At 42.5% G+C, this 23362-nt stretch overlaps 2 protein-coding genes across 5 annotated transcripts in view; both read left to right on the top strand.

Moving 5' to 3' along the window:
• LOC311591271 (leukocyte immunoglobulin-like receptor subfamily A member 3) overlaps nt 1-23362 on the top strand; it is an 89676-nt gene that overhangs the window by 5795 nt on the left and 60519 nt on the right. The window lies entirely within an intron of this gene.
• LOC311591280 (leukocyte immunoglobulin-like receptor subfamily A member 5) lies at nt 11745-19764 on the top strand. 2 transcript variants are annotated; one of them, XM_084770747.1, is made up of 5 exons: nt 11745-11886; nt 12125-12160; nt 13193-13477; nt 14731-15018; nt 19419-19764. In XM_084770747.1, the coding sequence occupies exons 1-5, from the start codon at nt 11856-11858 to the stop codon at nt 19556-19558; spliced, it is 780 nt and encodes a 259-aa protein (XP_084626873.1). In that variant the 5' UTR covers nt 11745-11855; the 3' UTR covers nt 19559-19764. The 2 variants fall into 2 exon arrangements, with proteins under 2 accessions (XP_084626873.1, XP_084626874.1); XM_084770748.1 differs by lacking the exon at nt 12125-12160.

Below are 23362 nucleotides of genomic sequence, written 5' to 3'. Positions count from 1 at the left end.
TGGCTCTTTCAAAAAGAATTCATACTTATGGTCACTTCCTAGTGACCCCCCTGAGCTTCCAATCCCAGGTAAGTATGTTTGACATTTTTTGTTATCTCTGTGCTTAGGGAGACCTCAGTGGATGCCATGTGGAACACATCAATATCTCTACATGTCTGCTGTATAGTGTTTGTTTCACACTGTACAGGTGTCATGACTGTAATTGATTTCATTGTCATTGTAGAAGCTGAATATTACTGGCTAATTATGTGATATTAGTGTATATGCAGGTATATTCATTTGGAGAAGCGATATTACTCATTGTGATATTTGGGGTGCCACTCAATTTCTGGCTGTGTAACACACTGCATCATACAATAACACACAGACAAACATTGAGAAACACACAGACACAAACTCAGAAACACACACACACACACACACACACACACACACACACACAACCACACCACGTAGTCACCCTTAGCTAATTGTGATAGAGAATTTGAAATGGTCCATCATAGTTATGTCATTCAGGATTACCATAATCTTTACCTTACACCATATTATATGAGCACAGTGCTGTGTCCAAATAGCCACCATGTTGCTTGAGAAAGCATGAGACATTCACAGAAGAGAACAAGAGAGATTCATCGTCAGGACCTTGTATGATTAGGCCCCAGCTTCATGATGGATAGGATTCTGTCTGTATCCTCAGCTCTCTCAGTTATTTGGTATGTTTCAGTGTTTCAATGGAGCTGACAGATTCTAGATATGTAGACGATGGGAACAGAAGTGTTGTCTGAGAAGTATGGGAAACTGTGGGTGTTGATGGGTTAGGGACAGAAGCGTGAATCTGAGGATGCAGGAAGAAACAATATCCCAAGAAAAAGCATCATGGAAAATAGAGTGGGACTTTTTGGGTAAAGAAGCTGTTTTGTTTAGCTCATGGGATGAGAGTCAGTACTGGAACATGAATAGAAGCAAAATATATTTCATGTATCTATGATATTTCAAAGTATAAAACTATTAACAAATAATCCAATGCAAAACAAAAAACATATTTTCAAACTGAATGACACAACGTTGCCGTCAGGAAGCCAGGCAGCTAAATACTACAATAACACACAGAAGAGCTAAGAAGAGGAAGTAGTGTGCTGAGGTTGTGTGGAAACAGTCAACAGATAAGCATGGTCTGGTGCTTGTGCTGTTTAGCATAATTGTCAACTTGACCTAGCCTAGAGGCACCTGAGAGGAAAGCCTCTATTGAAGCATTTTGTAAATCAGAGTGTCCTGTAAGCATGGCTGTGGGTATCCTCCTGACCATTAGCTGATCCAGAAGAGCCCAGACTACTGCCCACAGTGTAACCTTTTTGCATGTGGCTCTGAGCTGTATATGAAGGTTCTCAATGAGAATTAGAGTGACTGTGGGAGAAAAGGAACACAGGGGGAGTGCAGTCTCCTCAAGACTCTTCTTCCCTCACTTTTTATTATTCTTATTTTCTAACGGTATTGGGAGGAGAGAAGTGGGAAGGCACATATGGGTTGTAAACAAGCCAAAGGATATGGAGAGGACCCAACACCTCAGCACAATATTGAATCCTGTGTCCCCTTAAGGGACTTTCAGCATTAGGCTTCTGTCAACCTGAATGGACAGACATAGCTGTGAACTTCCCTTTCTCTGAGACTTGGTATTCTATTTTTCTGTCTCATTCAATTATTTCTTCTTGGTTCATGACCTCATTGTACGTTGTCTGTCATGAAACTCTGTAAGTAGGTCAGGCTGGACTCAAGCTCACAGAGACCCACCTTCTTCTGCTTCCCACATGCTGGGATTAAACTTTTGGCCCTAGTGTGCAATGCACTCATTCAATTCTTTGTCAGTGTTATTGTGTGAGTTTACTAATCTCCTATATGACTGCCAGTATCCCTGTCAGCAGCAGCCAAACAAGAACCCAGAGTTAGGGAGGCAACAAACAGTGTTTGTACATCATTTAAATTTTAGAGTCCTGCAAGAGCTCCTGCCCGGACCTCACTCAAATGCACAGTGTGAAATAGATGCCTAAGATGCTAAGACTCTAGTCGGGAGAGGCTATTACTGGAAGCACCCAAATGAGAGATGGGTTCTGGATCAATACAAAAGCAAGAGGTTTACTGTTCCAGTGCACTGGGGTCTATCTACTCATTAGAGTGAGGCAACCCTGAGCAGCAAATTTATTGTGATCTTATAGGTTTTAGACAAAGAAATGAGTTTTACAGTATGTGAGTGGTTGGCATTTGGACAGAAAAGCTACAATCAAGGAGTTATGAACCTTGGCATTTTGTGGTTTGACAATAGGTGGAGAGGCAAGTTGACCTATGGAAAATATTGGCTGAAGCAGTCACAGGGGACGTTAGGAACTTTAACCTGGCTTCCCCTAATTTGTTGTTGCTATGTGATAGATCATTTGCTGATCAGCTTGACTAGAAGCGAGTATGTTTTGAATTTTGAGACAAGCTGTCTGTGTTGTTAGTGAAAACAGTGTATTTCTTTAACTCTTGGAACAGTCTACCCTGGCAGGTGGCTAGGATCAGTTAATTGTGGCTCCTCTCAGAATTGTTTTACTGTCAGAGAAGGGAAGTGTAAAAGTAGTCTGCAGCAGTGGAGATGTACAGACTTTGGCCTTAATGGGGGTCCTTAAGGGAGGACTGGGTAGGCTGGCTTCTACATTGCCCCAGATGTTGGCTTACGTGGGTTCCTTAAGGAGTGGGGGATCTTCAAGATAAATCAACTTTCCCCTCCAAGTTGCTCTTAGTCATAGTATTTTATTACCCCAACAGAAAGGAGACTAGCATAATGACAAACATTTGTAGGATTTGCTCAAGTGAAGTGTTTTTCTGATGCTCATTTATTTTAGTGCTATAGTCAGACATTTCCATGATCCTGAGTTTTGTATTTAATGGAGTATATGACATCTATCTGATCAGACACCTGGTCACATCTCAACAGACATCTTAATTGGCGAATATACAAACCTCCTCTCATCATCATGTCCTGGTTGCATGAGATTTCATCAGTCCTATTGGATATGTTATTTGTCTGTGCTCTTTTGTATTCCCTCAACATGGATCTTTACCATATTCCAACTTGTTTTCTTTTTACAAATAAGTTTATATTTTCAAATTTATTTAGTTTACATCCCACTTGCAGCCCCCTTCCTCTCTTCCTCCCACCCTCCCCTAGTCCTCAGAAAGGCAGAGCCCTCCTCCCCTATCATCTGACCCCAGCCAATCAAAGTCTCATCAGGACTTCCTGTATCTTCTTCCTCTGTGGCTTAGGAAGGCCTCCCTGCCAGAAGGAAGTGATCAAGAAGCAGGCAACAGAGTCTATATCAGGAACAGCAATTGCTTCCTATATTAGATGGTCCTCAGGGAGACTGAGCTGCCTATTGAGCACACCTGAGCAGGGGTCTAGGTACTCTCCATGCATGGCCCTTGGTTGATGCATCTGTCTCTTGTCAACATCTAACTACAGATGGAGAAGGTCTCAAGAGTTTCTGACACCTTTATGATGAACTAGTGAGTACTGATAGGTTCTGGAAATTAGGGCGTCACTGCCATTGGCTGTGTAATCTTTTCTCCTGCCCATAGCTCACCACCCACCCATGACGTCTTCTCAGCTATCCCTACAGTTCTGGTTATTTGGGAGAAGTGATCTTTTAATAACTTGTGTAGAGATGTATTGTGTTCTAAGAGCATGTGTAATGGTCATTTAAGAAGTAGCATCCCTAAATTAATAATAATAATAATAATAATAATAATAATAATAATAATAATAATAAAAATAACACATATATTAACAATTAAGATGTAATATGAATAAATTAATCAAATAAAAAGGAAGTAGCAGCCCAGAATAAATTACATATGTGTATATATTTGATATCTGTTGATGCATAAATTTAAATATTGTTTTTTTCTCTCCACAGAGTTTTCTACTTCAGATTACAGACTAGAGAACTGTCTCCGGATTAGCCTGGCTATCCTCCTCCTGTTAGCCCTTGGGGCTCTATTGCTTGATGCTTGGAAGAGCAGGAGAGGTCCCCATGGAGCCTGTAGAGAGTCTTAAGCTGAGAGCCTTGCTATCCAATCCTAGATAAAATAAAATGTCTAAATAAGATTGTGATGTTTCTCCTGAACTTCCAGTGTCCGTAGATGCATTACAATACTTGTGATGCAGCAACAGACTGGTTGATCAATGGAATTGAATCGAAGACCCAGATATGAACCCACACACATATGGTCAGTTGATTTTTGACAAAGAAGCCAATCCATTCAGTGGAAAAAGGATAGCATCTTTAACAAATGGTGCTGGTCTAACTGGATGTCTATGTGCAAAAAAATGCAACTGGACCCATATTTGTCACCTTGCACAAAACTCAAATCCAAGTGGATTAAAGACCTCAACATAAAACCAGAGACACTAAGTCACTTAGAAGAAGAAGTGGGGAAGAGCCTGGAACATATTGGCACAGGAGACAACTTCCTGAACAGAACACCAACAGCCCAGACATTAATGTCAACAATTAATAAATGAGACCTCATGAGGCTGAGAAGCTTCTGTAAGGCAGGTGACACTGTCAAGAGAACAATGCGACAGCCTACAGACTGGGAAAAGATCTTCACCAACCCTACATCTGACAAAGGCCTAATATCCAAAATATATAAAGAACTCAGGAAATTAAACAGCACCAAACCAAATAACCCAAATTAGAAATAAATTGGGCTTGGAACTAAACAGAGAATTCTCAACAGAGGAATATCAAATGGCTGAGAAACACTTAAAGAAATGCTCAACCTCCTTAATCATCAGGGAAATGCAAATGAAAACAACGCTGAGATTCCATCTTACACCCATCAGAATGGCTAAGATCAAAAATTCAAGCGACACCACATGCTGGTGAGGAAGTGGGGAGAGAGGAACACTCCTTCATTGCTGGTGGGAATGCAAACTAGTACAACCACTTTGGAAAGCTATCTAGTACTATCTTAGAAAACTGGGAATAGAGCTTCCTCAAGACCCAGCTATTCCACTCCTTGGAATATACCCAGAAGATGCTCCAGCACACAGCAAGAAAATTTGCTCAACCATGTTCATAGCAGCCTTATTCATAATAGCTGGATAATGGAAACAGCTTAAGTGTCCCTCAATAAAAGAATGGATAAAGAAACTGTGGTACATATACACAATGGAATACTACTCAGCTATTAAAAACAAGGAATTTCCAAAATTTGTGGACAAATGGATTGAACTAGAAATGATCATAATGAGTGAGTTAAGCCAGAAGCAGAAAGACTCAAATGGTATATACTCACTTATATCTGCATACTAGCCCAAGGGGCATGTCCCATGAAAGCCTTCACCAACCAGGAAACTGGGACATAGGGGAGGACATCCCATTGAGACTCTGGATGAGGGAAGCATGGGAGAATAGCAAAGTAGAAGGATCCAGAGGGTCCTAGAAACCTACAAGTAGAACATTATGATAGGCAAATTTGGGCCCAGGGTTCCCGCTCAAACTAAGGCACCAGCCAAAGACAATATAGGCTGTAAACTTTAAACCCCTACCCAGATCTTGCCAATGGTCAGAACATTTTCCACAGTTGAGTGGAGAGTGGGATATGACTTTCTCATGTACTCTGGTGCCTCACATTTGACCATGTCCCCTGGAGGGGGAGACCTGGTGGCACTCAGAGGAAGGACAGCAGGCTACGAAGAAGAGACTTGATACCCTATGAGCATATCCAGGGGGAGGGAGGAATTCCCCCTCAGTCACAGGCATAGGGGAGGGGAGTAATGGGAAAATGGGAGGGAGGGAAGAATGGGAGGATACAAGGGATGGGATAACCATTGAGATGTAACAAGAATAAATTAATAAAAAAATAAAAAAACAATACCCTTGATGTTATTGGAATATCAGAGTGCTTTGTGTGGTGTTTTCAGGAGACACCCCCTGTGTAGCCGAGCCCACTTCTCTCTCCTGTGTCCTGTGTGACCTCTCTGTAGTGTCCATCCCTCATTTCTTATTTCTCTGCATTTGATTGCTTTGGAGTGTGAGTGCATGTGCAGTGTTGACCTGATCACAGTCAGGTCATGGATGCTCACACCCTACACCCATGGGAACGCCACAGCCCTCCCTGTTTTTTGTGCAGATGTTGATAGTGCATACTGAAAATGTCCTTTGCAGCTTCTTCATCCAGGAAGACTGCAGCCATAGACTGCTCTTCTGCAGAGGTCTCTGATGAGACCAGCTAACCAACTCCCCCTCACTCCTGTAGCATATATCATAAGCAACTCAATATGAGTTCCCAGGGTGCTCGTGCAGCCCCATCAGAGTGCACACTGTCCACCTGATCACAGCTTTGCCTGGTTCACTTGAATCTTTGTTTCTTAATCACGTTTTGTCCCCAGTAAGGTCCTGGAGCTTAGCTGCATGTGCTGTGTCTCTACCACATCTCATGCGGTTAGGTCCTTACTCTGTCTCATTCTCTCACCTCATTCCTGGGTTACTGATCCTGTGAGCAACATCCATCATCCAGTATGAGTGCTTTTGTAAAGCCCAGAAACTGTCTTTCTTTTTGATATTTATTTTGTGACCAGCATATGGGTTTATTTGACATATGTTACTACATTTGTGACACTGGAATCATCCTTTTTTTCCTGTGCCTTTTTCTGTATAACCTGACTGCTCTAGCTCATTTTCTTCCTATCTCTACTGCCACTGTACGACATAAACTCCATCATCTTGTCTATTTCTCCCTCCTGTAAGATCTTTGAGAACTATATGATGATTTTTACCAAATTTCACTCATACGAGAGGACCATATTTTCCTGTGAAGCATAACACTAATTAAATTCACATCTATGCATATATCCATTCATATATACATAAAATATTTAGGAAGCTCAATAATAGTAGGTTTCCATGTGGCTTTTTAATACATCATTATTGTTAGTTATCCCTTCCCCTACTCCTATTCTGCGCTCCACCACCTCCCTCTGATTAGACCCGTTTCCCCGTTATTCCATATTTCCCCTTGACATCACTTGTGTTATAGGGTGCTGACTCCCTTAGGGTGTGTCTTCCCTCACCCTACCAATGGTCCCTATCTACTTTTCTGGAATCTTCATGTACTTCAAATGAAACACACAGCCGTAGAACCTCAACAATGATATCCACATGTGAGTGAGAACATGCAACGTTTGTCTTTTTGTATCTGGATGCTTCCCTCAGTGTAGTGTTTTCCTCCTTCATCTGCTTACCTGTAAGTTATCTTTTCTTTACAGCTGAATATGGTCCTGAATTGTACAGATACCTGTCCTAGTCACTGCTCTCCATTGCTGTGTAGAGACACCATGACCGAGCCAATTCCTATGAAAGGAAACAATTCATTGGGGGCTTGCTTACAGTTTCTGAGGTTTGTCCATTATCATCATGGAGAGAAGCATCATGGTATACAGGGAGACACCAGAGCAATAGCTGAGAACAGCATCCTGCTCTGTATGCAGAGAGGGAGACTCTAGGCCTGGCAAGGGCTTCTGAAACCTCAAAGCATTCTTTATAATTCCTCCAACAAAGCCATGCCTCCTTATGTTTTAAATAGTGCCACTCTCTGGTGACTAAGCACTCAGATCTATGAGCCTATGGGTGCCATCATCAGTCAAACTACCAGAGACTCACAGTTTTATCATTTACTTGTAATCTGATGGACCTCTAGTGACCTAGTTATCTTCTGTGACCTAGTTATTTTGAATAGAGAAGGTGTGAGCATACAAAGACATGCACCTCTAAAGTAGAAAATAGAATATTTTGAGTATTTGCCAGGAGCAGTATCGTGGGGTCATATGGTAGATCTAGTTTTATTTTTCAGAGGAATTACCTCACTGGTTTCCACAGTGTGTACCCCAGTTTGTGCTCCCATCAACAGTATTTGAGGGCTCCCAATTTATCCAACATACTAAACAGCATTTTGTTTTCATTTTTATAATTTTATTTAAATAATTTATTCAGATTACATCTAGATTGCTGTTCCTTCACTTGTATCTTCCTTTTTCTCCCTCCTTTCATCCCTCTTTCACCTTATTTTCATCCTCTAGGCCTGTGACAGAAGGGAACCTCTTCCCCCACCATTAGTTCAGGTTATCAGGTCTCATCTAGGTAGCCTGCTTCCCCTTCCTCTGAGTGCCACCATGCCTCTCCACAAAGGGAAAGTGGTCAAATGGGGGCCCCAGAGTTCTGCCAGAGTCAGTCTCCTCTATCCACCCACCTGTGAGGAGTGCACTGTGCATTGGATAGATTCGAATAGCTGTTCTAGGTTTACTGAATGCACTGTCCTTTGTTGCTACAGTAGATTGTGGCGGCTCCTCTGGATCCAGATCTGCCAGCCTTGATGGTCTTCTTGTAGGTTTGCAGGACCCTCTGGTTCTTTCTATCTCCTCATTCTCCCATACCTCTCTTACCTGGAGTCCCAATAGCAAGTCTGAACATCTGTCCCCCGCACTGAGTGAAGACCCTTTGGAGACCTCCTTGTTGGACCAGTGGTGCTAAGAGGAAAACTCATAGCATTAAGTGCCTTTATAAAGAAATTGGAAACATCCCATAGGAACAATTTTTACTTGGTTATGTCGAGCCATCTTCTGGTCCATATGACCCCCCTATTTTTGTTATTAAAAAGTAGTCTGGTATTTATAGACTCCTTCAGGATCTTAGACTAAGTAAACATATGCTTAAAATGGGCTCCTTCCACACTGGCTTCCCACATCTGGGGGCCGTCCCTGTTCACCTCTATTTAGTCATTGTGGACATTAAGCATTGCTTTTTTCCTCTCGAAAACTGGGCCTATTTATGACTTCCTGTGTGGAAACCTAATCATAATGTGACCACCGAGAGATTTCAATGGAAGGCTTTCCCCCAGGCAAGGAGAATTAGGCCCTCCATCTTGCTTCAAGGGCATGGTGAGAGTACAGCGTCACTGCCTGGTCATCCATTATACGGACAATCAGTTACTTGCACATTGCTTCAAGGGTTCCCTTTTGAACCTACTAAAAATATTGGTCTCAGATCTTGAGAGAGTTGGCCTTACATTTGCTAATGAGAAGATTCAGACCCTGCCCCTTCTTCATCTTCCTGGGATATAAGATCACCAGTGAGATAAAACCTCTCACCCCACCCCACTACTAATTAAAGGGTCACATTCCCTTAATGATCTCCCAAAACTCTGTGGTCAACTTAGTTGGCTCACCTTTCCTCTCTTTTCCTCCCATTGGGTTGCTCCCTCTTCTCAACCTATTGCCACATGCTTCTGATCCACCCAAACATTTCTCCACAAAGTATCAAGCTCTCTCTTCTCCATGGGGCTCTGATCCTTAATATTATCCTCTGGATGGGGGAAGTTCCATTGTCTGTCTTCTAGTCCAACAATTGGCCTCTTTATTGGATCCACCTCTCTTGGTCATATACTCATAAATTAGCCACAAAAACTGAATTCCTTCTTATGTTAGCCATCCAAACACAGAAATACACTAACAAAATCTTTAATACAGAACCCCTCAATGTCTTCCTCTTTTATGTGTCAGAAATTCAAATTTCTTTTTTGAGATAGTTCCCTCTTCCATATCCCAATGCCAGGATACCCCAATAACATTGATAACCATCTCTCAGCACACAAACTTTTACAATCCCATACCCTCTTGTGCCTAGAGAGCACCCCCTTTTCCAGACTCTCTGGATGCCTCATTTCCTGAACTACCTTGGCATTCACTGACACAAACACATCCTTTTTTGGGGTCATCCTTAAGAGACCTAATCAGGCAGATATAACTCACATGTTCCCCAACCTGCCCTAGGTCCAATTGGGAGAACTTCTGGCTGTCCTGAAGGCTCTGGAACTCTGACAGCAGGAGCCCATTAACATCTTCTCTGACAGCAATTATGCTGTACAAATGGTCAGGGTTCTGCTCCTGCCCTGCCCTTGATCCTCCCCTCTTCTCATCGACAACATGAATGGTACCTCAAGAATCATGCTGGATAACAGACAGCATCATTGGTTTATGGAACATGTATGCTTCCATACAGGGCTCCATGGTACCATAGCTGAGGGGAATGGCCAAGTGGACAAGCTTATTGTCTTAGTGGCACGTGCCCCCATAGAACATGCAAGGATCCTTCATCACAGATTCCACCTGTCTCCTTCCGGCACACACACTCTATTTCCTGAATTTCTCTTGACACAATGTAAACATGTGGCTCATGCCTGTAAATCTTGCACCTCTCTTATGATACCGGAGCCTCTTAGGGTTACTCTTAGTTTGTTACTCTTAGGACAGTCATGCCCATCTCTGGTTGGCAAATGGATATTACCTACACTCTGAGCTTTGGTAATGTTAAATATGTCCATGCAATCCTTGACACATATTTCAAGTTTGTCTGTGCATAGGCTCTCTCAGGTAAGGAACAGCCCACACTATTAAGGCCAATAAGAGTGTCATGCTGGATTTGTGGGTGCCATGAGATATTAAGACTGACAAAGTCCCAGCTTACACTTCTGCCCAATTTAAGGTATTCACGTAATTTGGTGCCTTAAACACTCCACTGGCATCTGCCATAATCCACAGGGACATGCCATAGCGGAGAGAGCCAATAGAAGCCTAAAAGAATTGATCTTCAAACAAAGATTCATTATGATATCCCAGGAGGCACATTTGACACCATAGAGGAACTTTTTACAGTTAACTTCCTCACTTTTGATACAACTGAGGCCTCCTGTGCATACAAACTGTGGAGTGTATATTAATAATTAAAATTGAGTTATTTTAGTGAAATCAGTAGTTACTCCTTAAGCAGTTTTATACACAAATACCCACACAGAGAGATTAGGATATATTTAAGTAGCCTACAGCACAATGATGCACTAAAAATACTCCAACCTAAACCTCCATGCTTGTATAGTTTTTCTCCCATTTTGATTTCCCATTTGCTTTTCACTTACATCCCAGGCCCAGCTCATTCCTCCTGGTGCTTCTTGGTCTTCTCCTCATGTCCCCCAGAAATGAGCACCCATTGCCCAGCTTAGAGATGGTGTGGAGGAACCTGACCGGTTGGCCAAAGCCATAGAACCTGCTGTCTCCTGCCGAATAAACGCACCTGCAGCCTCTTACCCTTGATGTTTTCACCAGACTCCTGGTGTCCCTGTGGCGGCTCAACCCCTCTCAACTCCTCTGCCCGAGCCCCCTCCCATCTCCCTCCTCACCCTCCTCACCCAGAGGCTGGACTCTTTGGAGTAGGATCAAGAGAGACTTGGCTGTTTCCTTAGTTGGTCAGGAGAATTATTTACTGAGATCATGCACATACTACAGAAGCATTTGTCTGTATCTTTCCTGGTCTTCTCCTCCTGTATTCCAAGTTGTCATATTTTACATCTGCGTATATCCCATCCAGTTTAGTGTAACTGTTCCAGTGTATTCACGGAGCATTGGGGATCCATGTTTTCTGGCTGCATCTCATTGTTTTCTCTGACCTTGCCCACAAGTCTACACCACATATGGGAACACCAGACGTCAGTATGTGCACACCCATAATGCCTTTAAGAATTTCAATCCAGAACAGGAAGTGTATAGAGAAACTGTTGCCTGGACCAGAGCTGTGGTATAGAATTGGTGAGTCACAGGCTGGTCTTGTGTAAAAGCACATCCCCTTTCTGTTTATTTGGATGTCATCATCCCTGACAGAGGTTCTGTACTCCAGTCGGCTCAGTCTCATTGGTTAAGTCCCTCTGTGCAGACTCTGTCACCAGTTCCCTCTGTGTGTGCATGTGGAGATCTGGCATGAGGTGCTGCCATGGGCCTTGGGGCTGCTCTTCTTGGATTTGGTAAGTGTTACAGAGGTCATTATTCTTAGCCAGAGGGTAATGAATATAGACTCCCAGTTTTAGGACCTGGGTTCTGTTCACAGAACTTTCCCTCTGTGAGTGCCTGGCCTTATGGCTGCAAAGGGGTCCCTCCTGACCTCAGTATGTCCGTCTGGCCTGGTCTTTTCATCTGAGCTCTAGTTGGGATCAGTGTATAACAGGACAGACTTCTCTCACCGGGTCTTTTTTCCTGTTTCAGTGTGTTTAATAGAGCAGAGGATTTGGGCACACGATGGTGAGTCTGTTCTCTGTTTTAGCCTTGGGGAACTGAATTTGGATGGGAATAGTACGGGATCTGCTTGCAGAGGCCTCCTGAGCAGACTCTAAGATGGGATTTTCATTGTCACCCACCCCTCCACTTACTTCCTATTTAGTCCATCTTGGGCTGTGGATTCTCCTTTACCGGCTGGTAATATGCACAAGATATCTGGCTCAGAAGGATATTGGAACAAATGGCACAAGGGATGTGGCATTCAGACAGACAGACACACAGACACAGACACAGACACACACAGACACACATACACACACACGCACACACACACAGACACACACACCTTTGTTCCTGAGGATGATTTTGAATTAAGTTTGATTTTGCTTTCATCTTCTCTCCATCTCTTTTCACCTGGACTATGTCTGGCTCTCTTCCTGAATCCTACTCCTGGGAGGACACATCATTTTTGGGACAGGGTTGATGTCAATGCTGTCCAATGAGGGTGCATTAATACAGGATTCAGTTATTTTCTGAGGCTCCCAGACATTTTTTGATATTGGAGGAGTGCATAATGCTTGGGTTTTTATACAGAAGCAAAGTTAACATAAGACATAGACCAGAGATGTAATGGGACATCATATTGACTGTCCCATGGAAGTGGCAAAGTTTGGTGAGAAGAAAGGCAACGCAGAGTGTTCATTCCTTGGCAGGCAGGAGACAAGAGAGACGCTATTAGATAGCACTAAGGCAGGAGAGCTAGTCTTACATTGTTGGTAACAGTGAAGATTATTTAGGCCACCTGAAATGTGTCAGAAGTTCTGGAAACTGAGTTGAGATTTCCCTTTGGAGGTGTGCTGGTTAGTTTTCTTCAACATGACGTAATTGAGAGTCATCTGGGAAGAAGGAATGTCAACAGAGGAATTAGCCCTGCCATATTGGCCTGTGGGCATCTCTGTGATGCACTTTCTTGATTCCTTCTTGATGTGTAAGCTCCTTGGGAAGCAGGCTCTCCTGACATCAGATGGTTAGATCTCTTTTTCTGTGTCTCTGCAGGTCCATTGTCTCAGCCCACAATATGGGCAGTTCCAGGAATTGTGGTTTCCAAGGGCAGTGATGTGACCATCTTCTGCAGGACCCCTCCAGGAGTGACCACAGTGTGCCTGTTCCATTATGTATCTGATAGAGAATGTCATGATTCTACCCCACAGGGATCCCAGGAGGTGTTTGAGTTCATTCTCCGTAACATGATACACACCAATGCGGGGATTTACTACTGTTGGCCCAAGAAGGGAGCTCAATGGTCACAAATTAGTGACAAACTGGAGTTGACGGTGACAGGTGTGCAAATGTTAAGAATACTGTACTTTAGCCTCAGTCACTGTTGCCCACTTCACTGAAGTATCTATGTTCCCGCACAGGCCCTGCCTCTATCTCTGCTCCCATATGCAGGTCTTCTGATTTACTTGGGAGGATTTATTGAAGAAAAATGAACCACTCTGGGATGAGTTTATGTTTCTGAGCAGAAGGGATTGTCAGTCTCTGAAGTATAGACAGCCTCTGAGAGCTTTTCTTAAATTGTTACAGAGTGGGAATTTCTACATAGCAAGCCTTCTTATCTGATCTCGGGGTTGTCTTGAAAGACCCGTCACCCAGCAGTTCTCAGCCTTAAGAGACTTCCTGGTTTGCAAGGCCTGTCTCCGGACTCTGTTATGCAAAGGCTCTGAGAATTCTTCAAGAGAACAAGTCCATAAAAATCTCAGATAAAAATCACTAACAAAGGCTACTTCAAAGCGTAGGAACTATTACTCCATACAATGGTTTGCTAAATTTCTACTCCACACGTACATTGGCCTGTCCTTTTTCCTATTGTTTGTCTCCTTTTTTCTGCTTTTCTCTCCTCTCATTTCATCCTTTCCTCTTCAATTTTCATTTTTCTTTACTTTTTTTTAGAGAGGATCTCAATATCTCAGTCTGGCCTTAGACTTGATATATATCTAATCATAATCTTGAACTTTTGATTCCTCTACTCTCTTATGACTACCCTTATAATCAACACAGCATTCACATGGTGATGGTAACAGAACCCAGGGTGTTGTGTATATTAGGCAGGAACCTAGCAGCTAAGTCTGATTCCCTGAGGATGAGGTTTGTCATCCTCCCACTGCACTGACTGTGGTCTAGCCTCCATTCAGAATATGGACTATTGCTCCTAAGGAATGGGGTTCATGGGAAATTACAGCATCTTCCTACAGTACCTATATAGAGCCTCCCTATGGTCCTTGTTCATATAAAAAATGGAAACATGTTTTGTGATTTCTGTAGAATAGCAATGGATGAATTACCTTTTGTTTTCATGTGTTCTTTCCTCTGCTCAGTCTGTGAATTGTAGGCTTAATTATAATGATAAATAACAGGATCGTTTTGTGATTATTCTTAGACAGGATGTCCCATGTAAATGCGGCTGGCCTCAAAATATTTATATAGACCAGGTTGGTTTTAAACTCACAGTGATATATCTGTCTTGCTTCCTGACTGCTAGGATCAACGGCATGTGCTGCCATGACAGCTATTAACAGGGTCTTTAATTCCAGGTGTTTATGAGGAAAAGCCATCCCTTACTATTGATTCTGGCCACCGGGGTCTCTCAGAAAGAAATGTGACTCTCCTCTGTCACTCACAGCGAGTCTTTGACACCTTCATCCTCTGCAGAGATGGAAATGCTTCCTTTCCTCAGAACTGCTCCTATCAGGACCACAAGACATTCATCATCTCCCCTTTGAGCCCAGGGCACAGGAGGACCTACAGATGCTTTGGCTCTTTCAAAAAGAATTCATACTTATGGTCACTTCCTAGTGAACCCCTTGAGCTTCCAATCCCAGGTAAGTATGTTTGACATTGTTTTGTTATCTCTGTGCTTAGGGAGACCTCAGTGGATGCCATGTGGGATACAACAATATATCTACATGTCTGCTGTGTATTGTTTGTTTCACACTGTACCGGTGTCATGACTGTAATTGATTTCATTGTCATTGTAGAAGCTGAATATTATTGGCTAATTATGTGATAGTGTATATGCAGGTGTATTAATTTGGAGAAGCGATATTACTCATTGTGATATTTGGGGTGCCACTCAGTTGCTGGCTGTGTAACATACTGCATCATACAATAACACACAGACAAACATTGAGAAACACACAGACACACACAATCACACACAGAAACACACACACACACACACAACCACACCACGTAGTCACCCTTAGCTAATTGTGATAGAGAATTTGAAATGGCCCATCGTCGTTTTTTCCCATTCAGGACTACTATAATCTTTGCCTTACACCATATTATATGAGCACAGTGTTGTGTCCAAATAGCCACCATGTTGCTTGAGAACGCATGAGACATTCACAGAAGAGAACAAGAGAGATTCATCGTCAGGACCTTGTATGATTATGCCCCAGCTTCATGATGGATAAGATTCTGTCTGTATCCTCAGCTCTCTCAGTTATTGGGTATGTTTCAGTGTTTCAATGGAGGTGACAGATTCTAGATATGTAGACGATGGGAACAGAAGTGTTGTCTGAGAAGTATGGGAAACTGTGGGTGTTGATGGGTTAGGGACAGAAGGGTGAATCTGAGGATGCAGGAAGAAACAATATCCCAAGAAAAAGCATCATGGAAAATAGAGTGGGACTTTTTGGGTAAAGAAGCTGTTTTTTGTAGTTCATGGGATGAGAGTCAGAACTGGAACATGAATAGAAGCAAAATATATTTCATGTATCTATGATATTTCAAAGTATAAAACTATTAACAAATAATCCAATGTAAAACAAAAAACATATTTTCAAACTGAATGACACAACGTTGCCGTCAGGAAGCCAGGCAGCTAAATACTACAATAACACACAGAAGAGCTAAGAAGAGGAAGTTGTGTGCTAAGGTTGTGTGTAAACAGTCAACAGATAAGCATGGTCTGGTGCTTGTGCTGTTTAGCATAATTGTCAACTTGACCTAGCCTAGAGTCACCTGAGAGGAAAGCGTCTATTGAAGCATTTTGTAAATCAGAGTGTCCTGTATGCATGGCTTTGGGTACTCTCCTGATTATTAGCTGATCCAGAAGAGGCCCAGACTACTGCCCACAGTGTAACCTTTTTGCATGTGGCTCTGAGCTGTGTATGAAGGTTCTCAATGAGAATTAGAGTGACAGTGGGAGAAAAGGAACACAGGGGGAGTGCAGTCTCCTCAAGATTCTTCTTCCCTCACTTTTTATTATTCTTATTTTCTAACAGTATTGGGAGGAGAGAAGTGGGAAGGCGCATATGGGTTGTAAACAAGCCAAAGGATATGGAGAGGACCCAACACCTCAGCACAATATTGAATCCTGTGTCCCCTTAAGGGACTTTCAGCATTGGGCTTCTGTCAACCTGAGTGGACAGACAGAGCTGTGAACTTCCCTTTCTCTGAGACTTGGTATTCTATTTTTCTTTCCCATTCAAATATTTCTTCTTGGTTCATCACCTCATTGTACGTTGTCTGTCATGAAACTCTGTAAGTAGGTCAGGCTGGACTCAAACTCACGGAGACCCACCTGCTTCTGCTTCCCACATGCTGGGATTAAACTTTTGGCCCTAGTGTGCAATGCACTCATTCAATTCTTTGTCAGTGTTATTGTGTGAGTTTACTAATCCCCAATATGACTGCCAATATCCCTGTCAGCAGCAGCCAAACAGAAACCCAGAGTTAGGGAGGCAGGGAACAGTGTTCATACATGGTTTCAGTTTCAGAGTCCTGCAATAGCTCGTTCCCGGACCTCACTCAAATGCACAGTGTGAAATAGATGCCTAGTCAGGAGAGCCTATTCCTCGAAACACCCAAATGAGAGATGGGGACTGGATCAATACAAAAGCAAGAGGTTTACTGTTCCAGTGCACTGGGGTCTATCTACTCATTAGAGTGAGGCAACCCTGAGCAGCAAATTTGTAGTGATCTTAGAGGTTTTAGATGAAGAAATGAATTTTACAGTACGTGAGTGGTTGGCATTTGGACAGAAAAGCTACAATCTAGGAGTTATGAACCTTGGCATTTTGTGGTTTGGTAATAGGTGGAGAGGCAAGTTGACCTATGGAAAATATTGGTTGAAGCAGTCACAGGGGACATTAGGAACTTTAACCTGGCTTCCCCTAATTTGTTGTTGCTATGTGATAGATCGTTTGCTGATCAGCTCGACTAGAGGAGAGTATGTTTGGACTTTTTTGAGACAGGCTGTCTGTGTTGTTCGTGAAAACGGTGTATTTCTTTAACTATTGGAACTGTCTACCCTGGCAGGTGGCTAGGATCAGTTAGTTGTGGCTCCACTCAGAATTGTTTTACTGTCAGAGAAGGGAAGTGTAAAAGTAGTCTGCAGCAGTGGAGATTTACAGACTTTGGCCTTAATGAGGGTCCTTACAAGAGGACTGGGTAGGCTGTCTTCTTCATTGCCCCAGACGTTGGCTTACATGGGGTCCTTAAGGATGGGGGATCTTCAAGATAAATCAACTTTCCCCTCCAAGTTGCTCTTGGTCATAGTATTTTATTACCACAACAGAAAGGAGACTAGCATAATGATAAACATTTGTAGGATTTGCTCAAGTGAAGTGTTTTTCTGATGCTCATTTATTTTAGTGCCATAGTCAGACACTTCCATGATCCTGAGTTTTGTATTTAATGGAGTATATGACATCTATCTGATCAGACACCTGGTCACATCTCAACAGACATCTTAATTGGCGAATATACAAACCTCCTCTCATCATCATGTCCTGGTTGCATGAAATTTCATAAGTCCTATTGGATATGTTATTTGTCTGTGCTCTTTTGTATTCCCTCAACATGGTTTTTACCATATTCCAACTTGTTTTCTTTTTACAAGCAAGTTTATATTTTAAAATTTTATTTAGTTTACATCCCACTTGCAGCCCCCTTCCTCTCTTCCTCCCACCCTCCCCTAGTTCTCAGAAAGGTGGAGCCCTCCTCCCCTATCATCTGACCCCAGCCTATCATGGTCTCATCAAGACTTCCTGTGCCTCTTCCTGTGTGGCTTGGGAAGGCCTCCCTGCCAGAAGGAAGTGATCAAGAAGCAGGCAACAGAGTCTATATCAGGAACAGCCTTGCTCCAACTATTAGGTGGCCCTCAGAGAGACTGAGCTGCCTATTGAGCACACCTGAGCAGGGGTCTAGGTACTCTCCATGCATGGCCCTTGGTTGATGCATCTGTCTCTTGTCAACATCTAACTACAGATGGAGAAGGTCTCAAGAGTTTCTGACACCCTTATGATGAACTAATGAGTACTGACAGGTTCTGGAAATTAGGGCATCACTGCCATTGGTTGTGTAATCTTTTGTGAGTCCACCAGGCCCCTGTGGTAACTTACACAGGCATAATCACACAGATCTGTCGGGTTCAATGAGTGCATTGGATCTCACAGAAAACAAAAGCACATGAGTGTGGAAAAGGGGCTTGTGGCGAGGATGAGGTTGGGTAGAGATGGTAGGGAGACAGAGGAGGAGGAACCCAGAGTCATGAGTATTCATTTTCAAAGAATTGAGTATAAAGGGACATCTAGAACTTATCAAATGGAGTTGGTTATTGCTATCTGTATTGTAAATTTGCAGCTGAGAAGCATGAACAAAATTATGAACATTTACTCTGAAAATAGAACCTGGTCTTAAGTAGTTAATGGCTTGGGTCACCCAACTGATTCTCCCAAATATTCTTGAATTAGAAAAACCACAATGACAATATCCTAGTAATGAGCATTGATCCCAAGTGATGCTGTCTCTGATGATTTCTGTATGGATCCAGCATGCTTTTTTTTTTTTAGTGTTTTGTTCCAAAATATAATCCTTGAATGGGTCTGGTGGTGTAGAAGGTGTAGTAGATGCCTTTTGTAATCTCCTGCCCATAACTCACCACTCACCCATGACGTCTTCTCAGCTATCCCTACAGTTCTGTGTATTTGGGAGAAGTGATCTTTTAATAACTCGTGTAGAGATGTATTGTGTTCTAAGAGCATGTGTAATGGTTATTTAAGAAGTATCATCCCTAAATTAATAATAATAATAATAATAATAATAATAATAATAATAATAATAATAAATAACATATATATTAACAATTAAGATGCAAATGAATAAATTAATCAAATAAAAAAAGAAGTAGCAGCCCGGAATAAATTACATATGTGTATATATTTGGTATTTGTTGATGCATAAATTTAAATATTGCTTTTTCTCTCCACAGAGTCTTCTACTTCAGATTACAAACTAGAGAACTGTCTCCGGATTAGCCTGGCTATCCTCCTCCTGTTAGCCCTTGGGGCTCTATTGCTTGATGCTTGGAAGAGCAGGAGAGGTCCCCATGGAGCCTGTAGAGAGTCTTAAGCTTAGAGCCTTGCTATCCAATCCTAGATAAAATAAAATGTCTAAATAAGATTATGATCTCTCTCCTGAACTTTCAGTGTCTGTAGATGCATTACAATACTTGTGATGCAGCAACAGACTGGTTGATCAGTGGAATTGATTCGAAGACCCAGATATGAACCCACACACATATGGTCACTTGATTTTTGACAAAGAAGCCAAATCCATTCAATCAAAAAGGATAGCATCTTCAACAAATGGTGCTGGTCTAACTGGATGTCTATGTGTAAAAAAATGAAACTGGACCCATATTTGTCAGCTTGCACAAAACTCAAATCCAAGTGGATTAAAGACCTCAACATAAAACCAGAGACACTAAGTCACTTAGAAGAAGAAGTGGGGAAGAGCCTGGAACATATTGGCACAGGAGACAACTTCCTGAACAGAACACCAACAGCCCAGGCATTAATGTCAACTAATAATAAATGGGACCTTATGAGGCTGAAAAGCTTCTGTAAGGCAGGATACACTGTCAAGAAAACAAAGCGACAGTCTACAGACTGGGAAAAGATCTTCACCAACCCTACATCTGACAAAGGTCTAATATCCAAAATATATAAAGAACTCAAGAAATTAAACACCACCAAACCAAATAACCCAATTGAGAAATGGGGCTTGGAACTAAACAGAGAATTCTCAACAGAGGAATATCAAATGGCTGAGAAACACTTAAAGAAAGGCTCAACCTCCTTAATCATAAGGGAAATGCAAATGAAAACAACTCTGAGATTCCATCTTACACCCATCAGGATGGCTAAGATCAAAAATTCAAGCGACACCACATGCTGGCGAGGATGTGGGGAGAGAGGAACACTCCTTCATTGCTGGTGGGAATGCAAACTAGTACAACCACTTTGGAAATCTATCTGGTGCTATCTCAGATAAATGGGAATAGGGCTTCCTCAAGACCCAGCTATTCTACTCCTTGGAATATATCCAGAAGATGCTCCAGCCCACAACAAGAAAATTTGCTCAACCATGTTCATAGCAGCCTTATTCTTAATAGCCGGATCATGGAAACAGTGTAAGTGTCCCTCAGTAGAAGAATGGATAAAGAAACTGTGGTACATATACACTATGGAATACTACTCAGCTATTAAAAACAAGGAATTCCCGATATTTGTGGACAAATGGATTGAACTAGAAATGATCATAATGAGTGAGTTAAGCCAGAAGCAGAAAGACTCAAATGGTATATACTCACTTATATCTGCATACTAGCCCAAGGGGTATGTCCCATGAAAGTCTTCACCAACTAGGAAACTGGGACAGAGGGGAGGACATCCCATTGAGACTCTGGATGAGAGAAGCACGGGAGAATGGCAAAGTAGAAGGATCCAGAGGGTCCTAGAAGCCTACAAGTAGAACCTTATGATAGGCAGATTTGGGCAGATAGGGGTCCCGCTCAAACTAAGGCACCAGCCAAGGACAATACAGGCAGTAAACTTTAAACCCCTACCCAGATCTAGCCAATGGTCAGAACAGTCTCCACAGTTGAGTGGAAGTGAGATTGACTTTCTCACGTACTCTGGTGCCTCACATTTGACCATGTCCCCTGCAGGGGGAGACCTGGTGGCACTCAGAGGAAGGATAGCAGGCTACCAAGAAGAGACTTGATACCCTATGAGCATATATAGGGTGAGGAATTCCCTTTCAGTCACAGTCATAGGGGAGGGGAGTAAGGGGAAAATGGGAGGGAGGGAAGAATGGGAGGATACAAGGGATGTGATAACCACTGGGATGTAACAAGAATAAATTAATATAAAAACAATACTCGTGATGATATTCGAATATCAGAGTGCTTTGTGTGGTGTTGTCAGGAGACATCCCCTGAGTAGCAAAGCCCGTTTCTCTCTCCTGTGTCCTGTGTAACATCTCTCTGTAGTGTCCATCCCTCATTTCTTTCTTTTTTTTTTTTTTGGTTTTTCGAGACAGGGTTTCTCTATGTAGCCTTGGCTGTCCTGGACTCAGTTTGTAGACCAGGCTGGCCTCGAACTCACAGCGATCCGCCTGCCTCTGCCTCCCGAATGCTGGGATTAAAGGCGTGTGCCGCCACGCCCGGCTCCCATCCCTCATTTCTTATTTCTCTGCATTTGATTGCTTTGGAATGTGAGTGCATGTGCACTGTTTACCTGATCACAGTCAGGTCATAGATGCTCACACCCTACACCCATGGGAACGCCACAGCCCTACCTGTTTTTTGTGCAGATGTTGATAGTGCGTACAGAAAATGTCCTTTGCAGCTTCTTCATCCAGGAAGACTGCAGCCATAGACTGCTCCTCTGCAGAGATCTCTGATGAGACCAGCTAACCAACTCCCCCTCACCCCTGTAGCATATATCATAAGCAACTCAATATGAGTTCCCAGTGTGCTGGTGCGGCCCCATCAGAGTGCACACTGTCCACCTGATCACAGTCTGCCTGTTTCACTTGAATCTTTGTTTCTTAATCACGTTTTGTCCCCAGTAAGGTCCTGGAGCTTAGCTGCATGTGCTGTATCTCTCCCACATCTCATGCGGTTAGGTCCTTACTCTGTCTCATTCTCTCACCTCATTCCTGGGTTACTGATCCTGTGAGCAACATCCATCATCCAGTATGAGTGCTTTTTTTGTAAAGCCCAGAAACTGTCTTTCTCCTTTAGATTTATTTTGTCAACAGAAAACGAGTTTATTTGACATATTTTACTACATTTGTGATACTGGAATCATCCTTTTTTCCAGTGTCTTTTCTGTATAACCTGACTGCTCTAGCTCATTTTCTTCCTGTCTCTACTGCCACTGTAGGACATAAACTCCATCATCTTGTCTATTTCTTCCTCCTCTAAGATCCTTGAGAACTACATCATGATTTTTACCAAATTTAACTCATAGGAGAGGACCATATTGTCCTGTGAAACATAACACTAAATTCACATCTACGCACATATCCATTCATATATACATGAAATATTTAGGATGCTCAAAAATAATAGGTTTCCATGTGGCTTTTTAATACATCATTATTGTTAATTATCCCTTCCCCTTCTCCTATTGTGCGCTACACCTCCTCCCTCTGATTAGACCCGATTCCCCATTTTTTCTTATTTCCACTTGACATCACTTGTGTTATAGTGTGCTTACAACCTTAAGGTCTGTCTTCCCTCACTCTACCAATGGTCCCTATCTACTTTTCTGGAATCTTCAGGTACTTCAAATGAAACACACAGCCCTAGGACCTCAACAATGATATCCACATGTGAGTGAAAACATGCAACGTTTGTCTTTCTGTATCTGGATGCTTCCCTCTTTATGTTTTCTTCCTCCATACGTTTCCTTTTGTTTACAGCTGAATATAGTCCTGAATTGTACAGATACCTGTCCTAGTCACTGTCGGTTCCTGTGTAGAGACACCATGGCCAAGGCGATTCCTATGAAACGAAACATTTCATTGGGGGCTTGCTTACAGTTTCTGAGGTTTGTCCATTATCATCATGGAGAAAAGCAGCATGGTATACAGGGAGACACCAGAGCAATAGCTGAGAACAGCATCCTGCTCTGTATGCAGAGAGGGAGACCTTGGGCCTGGCAAGAGCTTCTGAAACCTCAAAGCCTACTTTATAATTCCTCCAACAAAGCCATGCCTCCTTATGTTTTAAATAGTGCCACTCCCTGTTGACTAAGCATTCAGATCTATGAGCCTATGGGGGCCATCCTTAGTCAAACCACCAGAGATCCACAGTTTTATCATTTACTTGTAATCTCATGGACCTCTAGTGTGTTTCTATGC

This window comes from Acomys minous (genome assembly GCF_964271855.1).
Source record: "Acomys minous genome assembly, chromosome: 20".
NCBI lineage: Eukaryota > Metazoa > Chordata > Mammalia > Rodentia > Muridae > Acomys > Acomys minous.
The sequence above is the reverse complement of the archived record's forward strand: the minus strand, read 5'-3'. Positions and strand labels throughout refer to the sequence as shown.

What these genes read in the sequence shown, in the direction of transcription:
- LOC311591280 (XM_084770747.1), top strand. Translation starts at nt 11,856, where the DNA reads ATGGGCCTTGGGGCTGCTCTTCTTGGATTTG. An exon ending in GAGGATTTGGGCACACGATG is followed by an intron (nt 12,161 to 13,192) that starts GTGAGTCTGTTC and finishes GTGTCTCTGCAG; the next exon opens with GTCCATTGTCTCAGCCCACA. An exon ending in CCTTGAGCTTCCAATCCCAG is followed by an intron (nt 15,019 to 19,418) that starts GTAAGTATGTTT and finishes TTCTCTCCACAG; the next exon opens with AGTCTTCTACTTCAGATTAC.